The sequence below is a fragment of the Stegodyphus dumicola genome, chromosome 2 (genome assembly GCF_044657685.1).
Source record: "Stegodyphus dumicola isolate Sdum_Otavi_A_Nest chromosome 2, ASM4465768v1".
Classification (NCBI taxonomy): Eukaryota; Metazoa; Arthropoda; class Arachnida; order Araneae; family Eresidae; genus Stegodyphus; species Stegodyphus dumicola.
The window spans coordinates 4,113,772-4,132,816 of record NC_140769.1 but is presented as its reverse complement, the minus strand read 5'-3'; the positions used below and the strand labels follow the sequence as shown (position 1 = coordinate 4,132,816).

The 19,045-nt window shown below is 31.7% G+C and overlaps 1 protein-coding gene across 1 annotated transcript in view; it reads left to right on the top strand.

Annotated features, from left to right (window-relative positions):
• The window catches only part of EMC3 (ER membrane protein complex subunit 3), a 49,200-nt gene extending 30,155 nt beyond the window's left edge, over positions 1-19,045 (top strand). The window contains exons 5-7 of the mRNA XM_035357875.2: positions 8,476-8,555; positions 14,166-14,248; positions 18,798-19,045. Coding sequence (XP_035213766.1) covers positions 8,476-8,555; positions 14,166-14,248; positions 18,798-18,884 — 250 coding nt within the window. The 3' untranslated portion in view covers positions 18,885-19,045. The remainder of the gene's footprint in view (positions 1-8,475; positions 8,556-14,165; positions 14,249-18,797) is intronic.

The following is a 19,045-nucleotide window of genomic DNA, read 5'->3' as shown; positions in this document are numbered from 1 at the left end:
GAAAAAAATTATAGAATTTATCACCAAAGGTACCCAGAGGCGGATTAAACTAGTTGGAGGCCCCTGACACATGGGCTCAAGAGTCGAAAAACTAAGATTGTGAAAAGATTCACTGGCCTTAAATTCTCAAAATAAAATGTATATAAATATGTTTAAATAAACTCAACGGCTCAAAAAAATATTTATTGTATTTAAAAAAAATTAACAACCTTACTAAAGAGCCTGCAATTTTGCTATATAACTTCACGTCTCAATTTCTCTTTGGCAAATTCATTAGTTATTTTTGCCATATCTATTTTGTCCAAAACCTTTTGTTCTATATATAATATAGCCATGTAATATTCAGTTTGTCTTCTTTCATAGTACTTCTTAAATAATTTTTAGAGGCCAATTCTCTTCCAACTCGATAAATTTCTAGTTGGGTTTTCACTATATCTTTGTTTTCTTTTAAAAATAGTATAGTAAAAACTGATCCAGTTCATCATCAAAATTAAAATTAATCTTTTTAAATATCCTTTAGTTTTTGTATAACTTTCTTCTTAATTTAAAGTAATAATATCTCGTAAAAAAATACAGTAAAGTGTTCTATAGCACTTTCATATATCTCAGTTCTTTGGAATAGTTCTGCTCTTGTCCTATCGCATATGACATAAAATGAATTAATTTTCCTTCTTTCGAATTCATGATCGACTTCTTTACTTTCACCGAAAATAATATTTTGGCTGCCTGTGATCTTATCCAGCTTCCTCTTCAAATGAGAGCCTTGATAAATGAGTTGCATGTTGTTCCCCTTTTCCATTCACTTATGAAATTTTGGATATAATTTTCTGGAGATTTTAGTAGACTAAATCCTTTTAATAATTCATACTCAACTGATTGCAATGATTTGCTAAGTTACATTTATCCTTCGGAGTATGGTATTCCAAATCACAATTGTTAGGGAAGTTTCATACTTGTCCATTTGTTTCAAAAGGTAACCTGCCTCCAGTATTGTGGTCTTTTTTTTCATTATTCGTTTCACAGATTTTAGCCAGGACCTCTTTTATATGTATATAACCAAATCTTATAGCTCATATGGCATCTGCTCTTGCTGACCATTGTGGATCTGAAACTTTTTTTTTTTTTACCAATATTGCATATTTACTCCATTCCAGACTTTTATTTAAAATTCACTAGCGATGGGTTGACGCAGAACAAAAATTGAATAAACTTCTGTACAAGCATAAACTATTTAATCGCATCATTCATACTAAATTTAGAGAGTGACTGGTGCAAGGAATATTAACCGCATTTGAACTATGTTCTACATGTTTGTAGAACATAGTATGTTGATACATGTCTGTAGACCTGAGTACTGCTTGGACATATTGAATGCATTATCAAATGCTTGCACTCTACAATTTTTAATATCCAATCCAAATTTAGCTGAAAGTTACTTATACTTGTTTTAAATATAATGAAGTATGTCATTCTATGGGTTTGCCAGGTTCCACTACAGCCAGACTTATTTTGAGGGGAAAGAATTGCACAAATCTTTCTTTTATTTCACCACTAGATGAGACATGTCTTAAAATGAACGTTAGTTGGTCAGCATGTGAAAAGTCGGGCGTAGAGTCAAAGATGATATTGTAATACTTCACATTCTTAATTTCATCAATTATATGGGCTCTTACTTGTTTACCAATAATACTTATAAATTCATCACAAATTTGGTGGGACAGGTAGCTAACATTACCTCATCCTCAATTTGCATATTTCTCAAGGTGCAACTTGAAGAAATCATCGTATTTACTTAGATACTCCAAACACTTCAAGTAATTTCCTTTCCTTATAGATTCCTGACCTTTATGGTGGCCTCTGAATACTAACTTTAAATTACTCAAATATTTTATAGTAGATATTATTCGCTTCAAAACTTCCTCCAATAATTCTGTTCATGTTCTCTTTTCTGTAATAGCTGACTATCAATTCTATTAAATTTTGAGGACCTTTTATGCAAAGTGCACATGGCCAATACAGTCAAAAGTCGTTAATCCGGACTCGTCGGGACTTCGGCGATTCCGGATTATCGATTCTTCCGGATTATAGATCATCAGTTTAAATCTCGTAAGATGGCATGCAGAAATTCTAAAATAAAAAATATTAAACCGTAATTTATGAAATAAAGAACAATTATGATCTAAAGGGTATCAAAATTTGCAAAAAGAAAAAGCTTAATCTTTATTTGTTTACTTTATTAAACATTTCTTTCAATTTAAGTTATTTAAGTTTTGCTTCGTTTCATGTGATAATACTTTCTCTTTAATTCTATTAAACAGACATAATTTCTTGTTCAGTTACAAAGTTCCGCTGTTCATGTCCTATAATTGCTGTGTCAAGAACACCGACTAATTTGTCAATCGAAATTTTTTTGTTTTCAATAACCTCTGTCACTTTTTTTTGCTATCGGAAGCGAATTATAATGACGAGGAACTTGTTTTAAATCATATCAAAGACGGAGCATATCGAGATGAAATACTACATTTGGTAAGGAATTATAAGCCAAATAAAATAAAAACATCTGCGCTGAAGATAAGGATAGTGCTGACAAATCAACTTCCAATTCATTAGGCGCCCGCCACGGAGCAGCGTGAAATTGATAAACAGATTTCGGATTTCAAAACATACTTTCGCTTTAGATCCTTTACATATTAACAAATGTATATCGGAAATTCTATTTGATATAATCGAAAGTTTAAGCTTACTTTTATAAAATTGCTCTTACAGTCTGCAAAAAATAATAAGCCGGATGCAATTCAAAAATTAAGGAACAACGCAATCATCAACATTAACTGAAATAGATAATTAGATAATTTTAGCTTATACGTCCATTATACATAAAATGCGCACGTGAAAACGTATTCTGCACTTGCGCACACTCATATGCGCAGTCGTAAAAGGTCTTACGCACACGCGTGAACGCCTCTGCGCATGTGTCAACGTGGCGCATGCGCAGAAAGTTTTTAGTTTTGATGTCCGGATTATAGATCATTCCGAATTATGGGTGTCCGAATTAACGACTTTTGACTGTATATGCTCTTTTGATATTTTGTGGCCAGACAGAGTTGCCTCTTAATGGTTTTGAGTTTTGAAAACCAATTATTAATTTAGATGATGTAGCAGAAAACAGTTTAAAAGGAAAACAGTAAACAGCTTTGCTTGTTTCTGAAATACTAGCCAATTTCTTTCTTCCTCTCCTCCTATAAAAATGATCATAAAATAGTCCACTGTAATATACTTCATTTCTGTCTTTATGTGCTGATTTCAGTATTTCAATACTGCTAATGTTATTTGTCTTCTTTCTAATGATATAGTCAATCATTAAATCTGTTAATTTCGTAGGATATAGCGCTACATCATTTAGCATCTCAATGTCATAATTGTTTAATTTTTCTGGACTATCTTTATCTTCCTCACTTTCCCTATCACGATTTGACTCAGTGTTGTTTTGAACTTCTTCATTCTTCCTTTTCCTGTTTCTTCTTCTTTGTTTTGTTTGCTTTTAATGGGAATAATGGGTCTCACTTCACTTGTACTTGCTTCGGAAAAAGTGCCGGATGTTGAGGTACATTGGGAATTATCCGAGGCAGATGACGAGGGCAGTGAGGTAGTTGCGGCTAAAAATTTATACTCTGTATTTTTCCAACATTCAGCAATTTCTAGCTTTGGTTTAAGTTTTTTTTTTTCTTTTTCTTTTTTACGCTCCAGTTAGATAGCGCTTCATTTTTCCACCCTGAAGAAGTTTGATTACTCTGTACTTGTCTTTTAGAAACTAAGCATGTGACCACCTGTGCGACAAAATTTTTCTTCTGTACCAAGACAATTCTTGTTCTATACCTACACTTCTATTCTTCTATATAGTCTACAAGCACCCTAGATAAATATTCTAAAACAAAATGCAGTGGCCGCACTGCACAAAACATTATGATTGAACCAACTTGCGACTAGGGCTGTGTTGCTAAAACATAAATAAATCTACAAACTTGGGATGATTTATGAGTTTGGCAAAAATGGGCACATTTGCGTTGCTCCTCAAAAGCCTCATTTTTGGTTGAGGGACGATTTCCGATTCTGAGTCAGTCACTTTATTTCTCTGTAGCAGTGTGGAAGGAATTGGAATGCTTAAAAATAAAGTTAGAAATTCTAAATTAAAAAATAACGAAATTCTTTTTCAATTGAATCTATGAATTTTTTTAACTTTTTAAAGTTTTCCACTTATTAATGGAAACCACAAGTTTTTTCCATGAAATACTTAGCCATTTGAAATAAGAATCTTAAGGTTTTTTTTTATTTCTTCTCCAAGCTTTCATAAAATTACATTTTATCTTTTTTCAAATTTTCTGATTGAATTATGACTGAATCAAATTTCTGACTGAATTAACTTTCTGACTGAATTATTGTATTAAATCAGAAAAATTCTGATTTAATACAAAAATATTTTGTTTAAATCTCGTATTCTTTAAAGAATAGTTTAGTAACATAGTTTCATTTGTAATACTAAATGTAGTTTAGCTCCATGATTATTTATAACCAAAATTCTTAAAATATTTCAATCAAGTAAGCTTTCCAAATTCTAAGATTTAAGAGTTTTTTTAAAAACTAGAAACAGCCACAAAACCCTTAATTTGTAAAATTTCTTAACATAAGTTAATAAAACATTAATTGAATATATTTTTTTACACATTCTGGTTTATTATTATCATTATATATTTTTTTCTGAAAGATTCAAATTTATTAATTTTTTTTCCAAAATCTTAGTATTTTGCAACTGAAGATAAGAATAAAATATTTGCAGAATAATTTGGAATTTCTAAGCTAGCCCAAACCTTTTTCACAAATGCCACAATATCAAAAAAAGAAATGTAAAAATTTTTCAACTAAATTTATATCTTAATTACATTCATAGTTTCCTTTCTCTAAATCAGAAAACTTAAAATGTAGAACTGCTAAAAGTAAAACATTATCAAACTGGAAACAGTGTTTTTCTTAAAAATTAAACATATGAAAGCAAATAGTGAAAAAATAATCCCATGAAAACCAAAACATTAAAAATATATATATATAGAACAAAACAAAGCATGTTATCTGAAATTTTAACATTTTGTTTCATTTATAGATCTTTATTAGTAAAATAAGATGTATCCGAGAATAACTAAGATGCCTGGGAACTGAAAACAAACTTGTTGGACTTGAATAGTATTCATTTGTTCGAAATAAAATTTGTGCGAAAAAATGCATATGGAAATTTTGTACAGATTTCAACAATACATATGGGAAAGAGATAGCTAGGCTTGCTACATGACTCAAATTTGTGGTAATCATCAGAGTTGCAATATCGGTAAAAGATCTTTTTGTTGCACATTGAATTGGAGTCCGTCAAGCTTGGGGCCCATGCTGGCCGCCAGGTCCTCGAACTGCTTCATCTGCTTCTGAGGGTACTAGAAGCTGTAGCTACAGATAGCAGCTAAGGGTTGACAAATTGTTATTGATGATGTTTTGTCACAAAAATCTTTAACTCTGTTTTTTATTTATTTATTTAAGTACATTTTTTAAAAACTTTTATATGGTACTTACGTATTATCTCAACCACCTTAGCAGAAACCACCAAATGCACTGAAATCTGGCAACCATATACATGACAGTTCTTCAGTTTTAATTAATAACCAACATCACAATTCTGTAATGAATTTTTTCCAACAGTTTTTACGGGCAAATCATGATTATTTTGTGTGTTCAACTTGGTTTTAAAATATATGCTTGTGGAATTTGCTTGCATTAAAAGCAAGTGGGGTAAAATCTGTGCAGAAGTACATGATTTTGCCTAAAAATTCCTAAAGGAACAATGCTTCGAATCTCTTTTGGAAATGATTATCATGAAATTTCCCCCAGAACAAAAGAAGCAAAAAAATTGCTTATGAAAACTTTATAGATTGTTTTCTGAAATAAATCAATAGTTGAAATGTAAAATATATATGTAATTGATAGCTTTTTAAAAGAAAAATTCTTTATTTTTTTCCGCTTTAAAATTTACCAAACTGCGCCAATGTGATTGTACTGATACGTATGTATATGAACTTTTATGTTAAGTATGAAATTAATGTTTTACTATTAATATTTTCATGCTGAGATAATTGTACATTTTGAGAATTTTAAAACTTTCCTTTTCTTCAAATTACTATTGAATCAATTTTTTTTATTCTCAATTTTTGAAAAATTTTTTAAAAAAATATTAAAAACTAAAGTCATTCAACAACTCTCCAAAATTTTCATCTATTGTACTTTTATTAGTTCTGTATCATTAACAGTGGTGCATTTCTGTTAGAAATATAATGTAATAAAATAATTAAATCGGTGTTTCTTGAAATTTTTTCAATTGGGGACCTATTTTATAAATAGAAATGTTCTGTGGACCACCTATTTCTTGTCTGTTAAAATCAGTTTTTGGCATATGTTACCACCAGTATATGTATATTTTTAAAGTATAATTAATTAAAAATAATTTACTTTTATATTGGTTTTAAGTAATTAAATTGGCAGATGGAAATTTGTGTTTGTTTTTAATGATTCAAAGCTATAAAAGTTTGGATAATCTTTATCTAAATAACTAAAAATTTAAATAAATGTTGTTACTTCTATTGATGAGATGGGTGAACCTGCCAATTCCTGTGTAGTTGCTCGGGTTTAGATGTTTGCTGGTAAGAAGCGCCCCACTCATACTGTTTTAAATTCCTGCTTTGTTGCTAAGACTAGAGTAGGACGTTTATAGGTAGGGTAACTGGTAATAAATTGAATGAAATGTCAGTCTCGGAAGAAAAAAATGGTAGATGGTGATTGCTATATGTAATTTTCAAACTCTTAGACTTTTAGCTATAATATGGTATATGCAGTTAACTTAAATTTTATATATTTATTCATTTTTGCCTTAAATATTTAGTATGTTTTTTTATCATATCTGAGCCTTTTATATTAAAGAAACAAGGTTATTACATCAAATGTAGTAGATGTAGTTCTTTATTCTGTTCTGTATGTTCTATGTCTTAAGATTTGAGTTCCACCCTTTTTTATATTCCTATTTTGGATATTTATAGTTGTTCATAGTTCTACTTTTGTCTGAGACAAAATAATTATGTTCATAGTCCTACTTCTGTCTGAGACAAAATAATTATGTCCATAGTACATAAAATAATTAGCTAAATCAACAAGTAAAGTTAAGCCAACATAATTTTTTACTTATTATGTCATAGAGCTGGTGAGTCCAGTATGGAATGGTTTTGTGTTGATTTTAAGTAATCTGTCATCTATTATATTTATTATAGTAAAACTTTCTAAGGTTCTTGAAGCCTTTGGTTTATAGTAGTAGAGATTACTCATGAGAACATGATTGTTGATAATATTCTGATATTATCAATAATCATGTTCTCATGATTGATATACTGATGCTCATTTATGGCTTCAGAAATACAAGTTGCCTTTAAAAGTAGTATTTCTGAATTTTTAATTTTTATGTAGTACTGGTATGTCATATTACTTGGTGGGAAGAAAAAGAATTGCTTGCACTCTTGATATGGCTGGATAGTTCTCTTATATAAGTGCTGCTGTCTTTAATCACAGAAATAAACTCACGTGTAGCTAATGTGTGTAAAACTGCAATACACGTAGTTCAGCTAGGATTGTTTCATGTGTCCAGGGAAGCTGGCTGGAAATTTTCACATGTTTTGCATAAATTGCGACCCATCTGCATTTAGAATACTCTACTTATACTTTAGACATATAATCCTCGACTGCTTTGCTATGGTTGCTTAAGCATTCTATTTAAGAAGTAAATAACTACTGCATCCTAATACTATTCCACAAAATTAATACAATTAAAAAAATTCAGATACTTTTCTGTTAATTGGGCAGCATTTAGCAAATGCATGCCAAGCCCATTGTGTCATAAATAGCTGTGTAGCGTTTAGTAAGCACAATACCAATTTTTGTTTAGTGAAAAAAATCAGACAATTTATAAGAATTCAATGCCGTGCACATTAAATATTATATATAAGGTACCTTTTTGTTATTACAACTTCATCCCTCTTTTTTTCATAAAGCTTCATTAGTGTTGCATCTGATTTCACATCAACATTTACATGTCATGTTAAATAGAGCTTTATTAACAGAAAATTACCAAAATTTGTAACTTCTGTGTGTCTTCTTACAAGTTCACTTTGCTAGTAGTCTAGTCTAAAGAAATTCATCCTTCATTCACTAATTGTTTAGTTTGGATGATGGTTTCATGCAAAAAAGTATAGCAGTGTAACATTACCATATTTTAAGAATACATAATTTACGTGAATTTCACATATTATGTTCATTATTATTTATGGATATGAATGCAACATGTATTTATATTTAAATTCATTTCATAATAAGGAAGTGTTTTCCTTTTCTTTATAGGGTAAGCTCAGCTTCATGGTATTTTCTAAATGTTTTTGGTTTGAGAAGCATTTATGCCCTAGTTTTGGGAGAAAATAATGGTAAGTTCTTTCTGAAATATTTCTTGTTTCCGCCACCTTTTTTGATTGATGATGCATATTTTATAATGTTTACAAAGTTAAGTCACAGAATATAAAGTAAGCTAAAACAGCTTCAAATTTTGGTACTTTTCCATGCATTTGGTGGGAGTTTGAAGTTTCTAGTTATAGGAATAGTTTTTAGATGGCACACACGTACACGATACTTTTCTGTTATAGTACGGGCACATATGCAATACTTTTGTGTTATGCACAAACATGGCAAAATGCTTGGCAGGTGCGTAATGTATAGCCAAATTTCCTATGTTTAATAACTTTTAATAAAACTATTTATAAGGTATTTCATTTGGTACAGTTGGCCCTGTTCTTATTGCTTTATACTGGATAAAGGGTTTCTCTTATGTTGCTTCATTGTCTTAAACAAGATTTTCACCCCCCCCCTCTTAGAATAATCAAAATTAATCTTTAGCATCTGGCATTTATGAGTGGTTTAACTAAATGGCTGCTTTTAATTTCCAAAATGTGCTTTGGTATGTTTGTTTGTTAATTTTTACTTCTTAGTTTTCATACTTTAATTTTATACAACATAAGTTTAGTTTTATACAACACATAGTTTCTGCATAGCATAGAGTTGCCCTATCTTTTTGTGTGAAGGCCACTTAAAAGTTTAGCATGTAGCACTTGTGGGCCCAAATTTTGCCTCATGTTCTATAAAAAATATTATGAATAGTTTGTAAAATTAGATATTACAAATTTACGGATTCACATTTTACCTCTCCATAATTAATATACCAGAGTAATGGAAAGTTAAAATACACATTGTTTAGGGTACTGCAAAGATCTGTTAAGTCTGAACTCTTTGTCTTGGAAGCAAGTTGAGCTTGATATCTGAGGGTTCCTTTTTAAGCTTTGAACTTTGTTTTAAAGTTTTGCTGGCCTTTAGCTGTTACCCAGGACAGAATGTCTTCTGCCTTCTCTAGTGAAAGGAAGTAGCAGGAGCAGACTACCTGCATGAAAGGATGTTAAGTAGAAATTGGTTTCATTTATAATTTACCCCCGGAGCCAAGTCACTTGAAGTAAAGATCTCAGAAAGTTAAAAAAAAAAGGGGGGGGGGACTATAATACGATAAAACATTAGAAAAATCGTGTTATGAACAATAAGACAACACAAATTTATATTCTGATATTAATGTAATATAAAATCATTTTCAATAATTTTTGGTACTTTTTATTGCAATTACCATAGCAGAAGTTGCCAGATTTTAAGAATGTGCCAAAGTCTGGCAACCATGCACATAAACATTCTTCAGACAATCATGGTCGTAACATTCTATGAGTCCAACATCACTGTTTTCTTACATTTTTTTTTTTTTGTTGTACTTCCAATTAGAATGCTTTTTATAGACAAATGATGACATCCCTTTGCCTTCAATTAAATTTTAAAATATATGGTTTGTGAAATTTGTCTAATACTCGATGAAACTGCAGAAAATTTATTAATTTTTTGCCGCAAAATTACAAAGGAAACAATCATAAGATGTGTTCGTTAGACTGTCGGTACATAATGCCAAGTTTTATCAATTCTCTGATTTTTAAAGTCAAAATGGATAGCTATATATGTGGAGAAAAACACAGCAAGAAAAACTTTTGAGAAGGATTCTGCAAAAAACATGTTTTATTATTTTTAATGCATCATATTATTATTTATTAACTAAAATTTGTATTTAACATTTTTAAAGTATGTTTTAATGTGTCAATAATGTTTGTCAATTACAATTTCAGTAGTATGGGAATGTTTTTTTAAAAAAAGATTCATGACAATTGGCAGCTTGCACACAATAAATAGTTTTTACTTTTCCATTTGTAAAAATTTGCCACGCTGCATAAAGGTGGTTGTGTTAACATGCAAGAATGTATTTTTTCTTTGCTGAATCTTAAGGAAGGTTTAAATGAAGTCTAATGTTGTCTTTTTATGCATTGCCAGCATATTCCCATATGCTTGATGTATTAATAAAATTCTAGCTATCGTAAAAAATTAAATTTTGTTTATATTTTCCTCCTTGAAAACATCATATTACAGAAATGGGTGCTACCAAACAGCAGCATGAATCAAAAAGCGTATATTGATTTGTGAAAAAATTTTAGGGGATATATTCTTTTTTTTTAAAATATGTTAAAACTCCTAAAACTAGAGCATCATGTCAGAGTCATTTTAAATCTTGATTATGTAGAACTTTTATTAAATGCAGTAATGTATTGGCTCCCACAACTCATAAAGTTGGTTTGTGAATCCATTATTGAATTTCTCAATTGGTATTTTACAGCTTACACTGTCAGAGTTGGTACGAGGAAAAATTGTGCCGTCCTGAGGCTTTTGAATTAAAAAAAAAAAAAAAAAAAAAAAAAAAAAAAAAAAAAAAAAAAAAAAAACACTATTAACAAATTGTTATTCCATACTGTTGTAGTTGCAACATTGTAAGCTTTATCTTATGTATTTATCTTTTATTTCTGCATGTATGACATAGCCCTTCTTTCATTTGTGTTTATGTGTACATAAATTATTTACTTTTTTGCTGTCAATTATTGTTGTCATAATGCCATTATGTATCAATATCAATTCTAAGTGTGTCACACCTATGGACTCTTAGACTCTCCTGCGATACTGGTGTTTCTTTTTTAAACTTTGCACTGCCTATCTACTCATCTTCGCCTCTACGTCGTACCAGCTACAGCTATAGTGCTAGTCTCATCTCGGTCTTGTTTTATAATGTTCCATCAATAATTAAGGTCAGATCTTTACAAGTTTGCTTGACTAATTCATCTGAGATGATATGCCATGTCTACTTTTCGGAACCACAAGCATTCGAAAATCAGCTATATTTCGACGAGGGTAGCGCTTCGCACGGGGGAACCTACTTACAATGCTAAATTGCCTGAGCCAAGTTGGCATTGTCAGTAATCGTATTTAGAAATTTTGATTTGTGAAAGGATTGTAACTTGAAAGTTTGAATGGTATGATCTGATCTCCTTGTAATTTCACCTTTGAATCTGCTATATATGTTATAAAGTATTAAATCAGATATATTGCATTAGAAATTGCAGAAATTTGTTTATGAATACGATAGTGGTAATTTTGTCAGCTATGTGATAGTTTTATTATCTAAAAACGTAAAAAGTACTTTCTAAGATTTTTAATATATAAAAATTGTTTAATTGATGACCAGATGTATATGTATACATGCTATAAAGAACATGTCTAAATTGACACATTAATAAACATTTCAAAATTTAATTGTTTTGAATGTTTTATTAAAAGTTTTAAATCAAAATGTGAAAACCAAAGTAAAACATGCTACAGTATCTTTTAAAAGAGAAATTACTTGTCTTCATAAATTTTTCTTCCAGAAACATACACTATAATTATAAAAACACACATTTCTGTATTATTTTTGTTATATACAGATTTCATATTATGGGATGTATATTTTTATGTTTTTTAAAAAAATACCTAAATGGTGCTTTCAATAAATGCTAACATTACTTCCTGTTAATGGAATATGTTATTGGTTTAGAAAGAGATTCCCAACACTTTTTTTTTTTTTTTTGCATTGACCTCCATATATTTTTTCTGTAAAATATATGGAGTTGATGTATTGATTTTTTTTTTTTTTAATATTTGTAATTAAATTGCTTAATTCCCAAATCATCTTGTTAAAAAATATTCAGTTTCTTTCTTGTTTTCCATAGTAACTTATGCTTCTACTAAATGAGAGAGAAAAGTCAATAATATTGTTGCGTAATAACTTACTTGGGGACTTCTTTTAGAAGACTATTAAATATTAAAATTTAATACACTCATGTGTTTTAGACTTGTGTTTGAAAATCCTCCTTCAATACAATCAACTCTTGTATTATAATATTATCATTGCTTAACTCTGTTTATATTGATAAACAAGTAATTATAAATTTTGCAATATGAAAATTTTTTATGATATGGAAATATGGAAATTTATTTTTCTCAGTGGATTCTGTAGTGATGTATAAATAGCAGCATTTTAAAGGGTATCAATAATGATGAAGGGGTTGATCACCAGATAATCCTTTGATCACCATTGATCCTGTTTAAAGTTTCATCAACCCCAGGGGAATCAATAACGACCACATCTGAAACCCCTGGTTTAGAACAAAAAATTGCAAAATATGAAGGTATCTTTTTATCTAAGATATTCCAAAATTAGAAATGGAAAAACTAATTCTAAAATACTAATTGTATTGTAAGTATGCAACACATGAAATCAACAATAGAATACATATTCATTTATATTATCTTGGTTTAATAAAAAAAAAAAAACTATATTACTATATTAAATATAATGTTTTATGCTTTCAAACTGTATGTTTTTTGTAATAAAATTTCTTAATGAAGCCCATTATGGTAAAAAACTTTTATTTTGAAATGTAAAATTTTGTTTACACATTAAAAATTATTTTTCTCGGTATACATTATCTGGAAAATTATCATAGAATGAATAATAATATAAAAATTTTTACTATTAATTAAGAATCAGTAATTGAGAATAAATTTTAAATTAGAGAATCTATAAGCCTCTGATTTTCTAATGAATTGAATAACAAATCTATAACTCCTCTAAGAATTTTTGACTGCGCAATGATCTCTCTGTCACTGATTTGAATATTCTGATTTAAATGTTAACAGCTGAGTGCACCCACACACATTTGTTTTTCTTCGTCATTTTTTTCTATTTGCCTTTTGGAATCTTATTAACCAAAATGCTGATGTAATTACTAGTGTTGAAATTAATAACTAAAGTAATAAGAAATAACTAAAGTAGGCAGAAGCTCATTCATCTCATATCTTAAAATTAACATGAGCAGTCTGCAGAATGCAAATCATAAAATTAGAAACTAATAATAGGGCTGAGAACATCCTACTGATTGCATTACTGAAATTTTAAAATTCTCATTTTTAAATGTTTAAAAATAAATCTCCGAAATAAGTCTTAAAACTTAAGATTCCATCTCAAAGTGCTGTAGAAAACATTGCTGTTCTGAGCTTCAAAACAAAGAATAATTAAAAATTTTGCTGTTTTCTAGTGTTTTCAGATACTAAGTTAGTACTTTTGTGTGTTAACTGTTCATATAAACTTTATAAAAAAACATGTCAAGGAAGCAAAAATTTGGATTTTTTATAACTCAAAACAGTTATAATTTTTATAGGGAATATATCCGAGCAAATTCAGATATCTTCATTAATTTACATCCCAAACATAAATAATAATAAGCAGATAGTAACAAATTGTGTAGCAAAACTTAACGCTCTGTAAAAATAAACATTGCTTAGCTGAGTGCATCCACACCACACACATTTTTTTCATCTTTTCTAATAAAAGATCATTGTTACAAATCTGAATCAATTTTTTTTTTTAAATCCTAGTTTTCAATTAATGCAACAGACAATTAAGAAAGTAAGCATTTTTTTAAAATACTTCTTCTTATAAGTCTAAACAAATCAAATTAGTGAACTCTTCTGCTAGATGAGTGAAGTGAAATCTTACCACTATTAATGAATACTGATTCTGATGCCTTTTTCAGCTGCTGATCAAACAAGAGCCATGCAAGATCAAATGTCTGGACCAGCTATGGCAATGCCCCCAGATCCAAAGCAGGCGTTTAAGGTATTATTATTATTATTATTTTGTGTGTGTTTGTTTTGCCGTTCTATTATTTTATTAGGCCCATCAATTTTACAGGGAGCTTCATTTAGAATGCAGTGGCTACAAACTTCTGGAAGGTAACTGTTCTAATGTACACCTTGCAAAAAAAAAAAAAAAAAAAAAAAAGGGGGGGGGGCTGTTGCGTATCTCCGCTTCTACTGGACCAATTGTGGAATTTTAACTTGCGTTTTCCACATCTCAAAAGTGTGGCTTAGGATATATATTATATTTATATGTAGCATTGTTTAATATAGGTATTTTGACACAAAATTGGACTTTTTCTGAAATAACATACCAATTTTTTTCCACATTTGTATTCTACGAATTGAATTATACCTAGGTATTAAATTTTGTAATTTTTGGTGAGAAATTTAAAAATTTATCTTGCTGCATCCGCCCCTAGTTTGTGCCAAGAATGGCAAACTTCGTAATTTATAGCAAAAATATTTTCCTTTCCTTTTTTCTATTGTAGTCGAGTGGCTAAAAGATCATCATTCATACTTTGAAATAATTTTAACAAAGTGCGTAAGCCACATTTGGTGTTATTATCACTTATAGGGAATATGCCAAATTTTAAAACATGCTAATATGTAAATTCATGTATATCTTAGAAAATTTTGAATAAAAACTCTTAATTTTTTGCAGATGATGCTTTGAAGTACATCTACTTTAAGATGATGGTAAAAATTTATAGGTTATAATCTAAATTCTTTTGGAGAAATCTGTAAAAATTATTGAACAATAAATTATAGAAAATCGACAAATTGCATTTGGAATGAACCTAAAATTGGAAATGTGAAAGGAAGAATCAAATAAGTTTAATATAAAAATTAATAAATACACAGAGTGATTCTAGATTGTTTCTACAAATTAAGAATAGTGATAGTACACATCCAGACAAGCAATAATTACTATAGAACATTGGGTCACATTCCACTCAGAAAAGAGAGAGATTATAATTTCAACCTGAACTTAGAACAGTGTTTGGGAAAGTGAATGAACGAGACCAAAAGTTGCACAATCAGATTTATTGTTGAGTGAAACACTAACAGAATGTTCTCAAAATGCCAACCACGTGCGTTGTTGCATAGTTGACATCGGCAAAGGAATGACTGGCGCACCCTCTCGAAGATTCTTGGTGTCGTGTATTTTGTTTGCGGCAATAATGATTCTTGGGACGAGATCTTCAGCTGAGTCCACCCGTCTCGTATTTCATGTGCTTCCAGAAGAAAAAGTGTAGTGGGTTGAGGTCCTGTGAGTGAGGAGGCCAACCCACAGGTCATTTCTTAATTTGATCCATTGTGCGGGATATGTGGCATTAAAAAATTTATGGACCGTGATGGAAAAAATGTGCTGTGGCTCCATTGTGCATAAACCACGTTTCTCTGAATAGGAACAGCTTGCAGCTAAAGTGAGAAGTACTTGGTCCAAGAAGAGTATGTTGTGCCAGTCAAACGGTCTGGCATGTAAGGGCCTACCAGATAATCACCTAGGATACCTGCCCCAGATGTTTATGGAAAATTTCTGCTGTTGTTTGAGGGATAGTGCAGTGAGGATTGATGTCAGACCAAATGTAATGATTGTGCACGTTGAAAATGCCTTCTCTGCTGAATGTTGCCTTGTCACTAAATAATATTAATGCAGAAAATCGTGGATCGTTATTCCTTATTCCAAGCATCCATTGCCTGAAGTCTGCTTTAGTCAATGTTATCAAGATTAGCAAGAAGCAATTAAAAAAAAAAGTGTCATGTGATTTTTACAATACTTGGTACTTTGGCATAATTTGACTGGTAATATGGGAAAAAAATGGTATGCTATTTCAGGAAAATTCTGATTTTGTGTCGAAAATTCATTTTAGAACAATGCTCCTAACTTTCATGCTCGTAACTTTGGTGTATGTTTATTAAAAAACTAAGAATCTGGTACAAAAAGCTAAATATTTAGTTACAAATTGTGATGATGCATGGTGCTGTGAATGCCATTACCAGAAGTAGGCTGTGCATGATGGCTAATGCAGACTCTCGTTGCATCTGCATCAAAATGTGAACCTTTCACACAAAACAAATGTTGCATACAAAGAATGTCATTGGAAATTGACATACAAAGCTTGACAAATACCCTCCTGCAGCTCATTGAGCATTAAGATTGTTATGGTGAACTTCAGTGTGCCCTACAGAAAGTAGTCGCAAGGGGAGTGAGGTCATGTGACTAAGGAGTCCAGTGGATTCTGAATTGTTCAATGCAATAACTGTCATTGGAGTATTTGTGCAGAAAGTCAGAAACATGTTGTGTATGGTGTGGTAAGCCTCACCTCGTGGGGCGTCCAGTTGTGACAAATTGTTTCAAAAGCGCAATATATTGGTCAGTCGATAGTGTTTCTCGTAAGGAAAGGGTCTAGTGATGCTTTTGCAGGAGTGTGCAGCCTAAATAGTTAGGGTCTTAATTGGAGGTATTGGGTATGAGTCGGATGTGGGTTTTAGGTAGACGTAAACTGCAAATTGTGTCTGTTAACGCCATCCAGATGAAAATATGCCCTGTCTACACAGCTGGCCACCAAAATTGCAACACCAAGAAAGACAAGAGATCACAACAAAATGTATTTATAAGATAACATGTTGACCAAGTATCAAATGATTAAATTTATAGACTTCTGTGAAGTGTGATTCCTTTCAGAATCGGTAGCCAGATTAGCTGCTATGGTTGGAGGTCACCGCTGCCACATGCTTCGGCATTGATTCAAAGAGACTTTGGATGTGTTCTTGGGGTACAGCAGACCAAGCAGCTTCCACACGTTGCCAAAATTGATCTGGTGTGACAACTTGGGATGTAATTTGGGTCAATCGTTCAGCAATCATGGTCCACGTTTTCTATCGGCGGAAGATCCAGAGAGCGAGCCGGTGAGGGAAGCAATTCAATCTGGTGATTGACGAAGAACCCTTGGACAATGCGTGCCACGTGTGGACGTGCATTATCCTGTTGAAATATGGATGTGGGCAAGCCCTGAAGGTAAGAAAGGACAACTAGCTCCAACACCTTGGAGATGTAGCGCTGGCTGTTTAAAGTACTGGCAATGCGTATTAGTGTTCAATACCACCCCATATCATAATACCGATGCAGGATCAGTGTAGTGGTGCATAACGCAGCTGTTCAGCATCCTCTCTCCACAGTGTCTCCAGACTCGAATCCAACCACCGTGGTGTTGCTGACAAAAGTGTGACTCGTCAGTAAAGACAATTTCATTCCATCCACATCCTTTTTTGTCCACATTCCATGTACCATCGGTCGCGGAGACATTTGTGGTTCTGCGTGAAGGGTAGACGAAGCAATGGACGTCTTGTGGACAGACTGCTGTAAACAGCGTCGAATGGTACGTGCAGACAGTGGATGATGCGTTACAGACTAAATATGCTGTGCTATGGTTCGTGATGTGACTGAACGATCCGTCACTGCCATGTGCACAATGTTCCTGTCATCATGTGAAGTGGTGCATTGAGGTGGATGCGATTGAACCCTCCTGCATCCAGTGGTCACATATCCGCATTACAGTTGCATCCAACACGACTACCAATTTCCCTGAAAGATAATCCACACTCTCAGTAGACCACTATCCTTCCTCTGTCGAACTTGGATACTTGATCAAACGATGATCGCTGTTTATTACAAGGCATAATTGATCTTTTTTTTTTTTTTTTTTTTAATTAAGAAACCACAATAAAAACACAATTGCCGAACTTGAAATCGTCGAAAACTCGAAGCCTTAAATAGCGCTTTAAAGTCGCGTCAAAGGCGTGCGTGATGTGCGTCTGTGATGAAATTCTAATTGCATATCTCACCTCCGCTGTTGTAAACTTCATGTTATTTGCATGCTTCCTTCAGGGTGTTGCATTTATGGTGGCCAGCAGTATATAAACCATGTTCAGCTGACATCGAAATCAGAATTATTGCTCGTTTTGTTGATCCCAGAAACATTGACAACTGACCAACATATTGCACTTTTAAAAGAATTTGCTGCAACTCAACATGCCCAAACACAGCATGATTCATGCAAGTTGGAGCTTACCACACTACTATATTTTTGACTATCTGGACTCATCGACTGACCTCATAACCCTGCGACTAGTTTCTGGGAAGCACAATCCTTTAACAATTGATGAGCTGGAGGAGGCTATTTGTCAAGCTTGTATGTGAATTTCTGGTGATAAACTGACTTCTTGAATGAGAAATTTATTGTTCGTTTGTGACCTTTGTGTTGCATGAAGGGTTGATATATTGAATCTTTCCTTCCTTCTTTCTTTCTTGTTTGTTCATTCATTTAACACAAACGTTTTATCTTCTGCAATTCACCAACTAATTCATTTCCCAAACCTTACCACTTCTCCAAGGCCCAGGTGTATCCTGGCAGTATACACTTCATGGGGGGGGGAACACCTTCCTTTCTCCTTTGTTCCTGTTTTATTTTCATTACACCCTACATTAATCTTTTTTTTTTTTTTTTTTTTTTTTTTTGCAGGCTGAATGGGAAGCTTTGGAAATATGTGAGCATCACTGGGCACTGAAAAATGCTGAACTTGAATTAGTTGGTGTTTCACAGTCATAGAAATCATCTTTTGATCAGACATATTCTGTAAGAACTGTTTTCATTTGTTATAGATATCTGCATCATTTGACATTTGTTAAACTATTGTTTTCTGAATTTTGTAACACATTATTTTGTCAGTTCTTTTGTGACTAAATTATTATTAAATATATTGAAGGGGT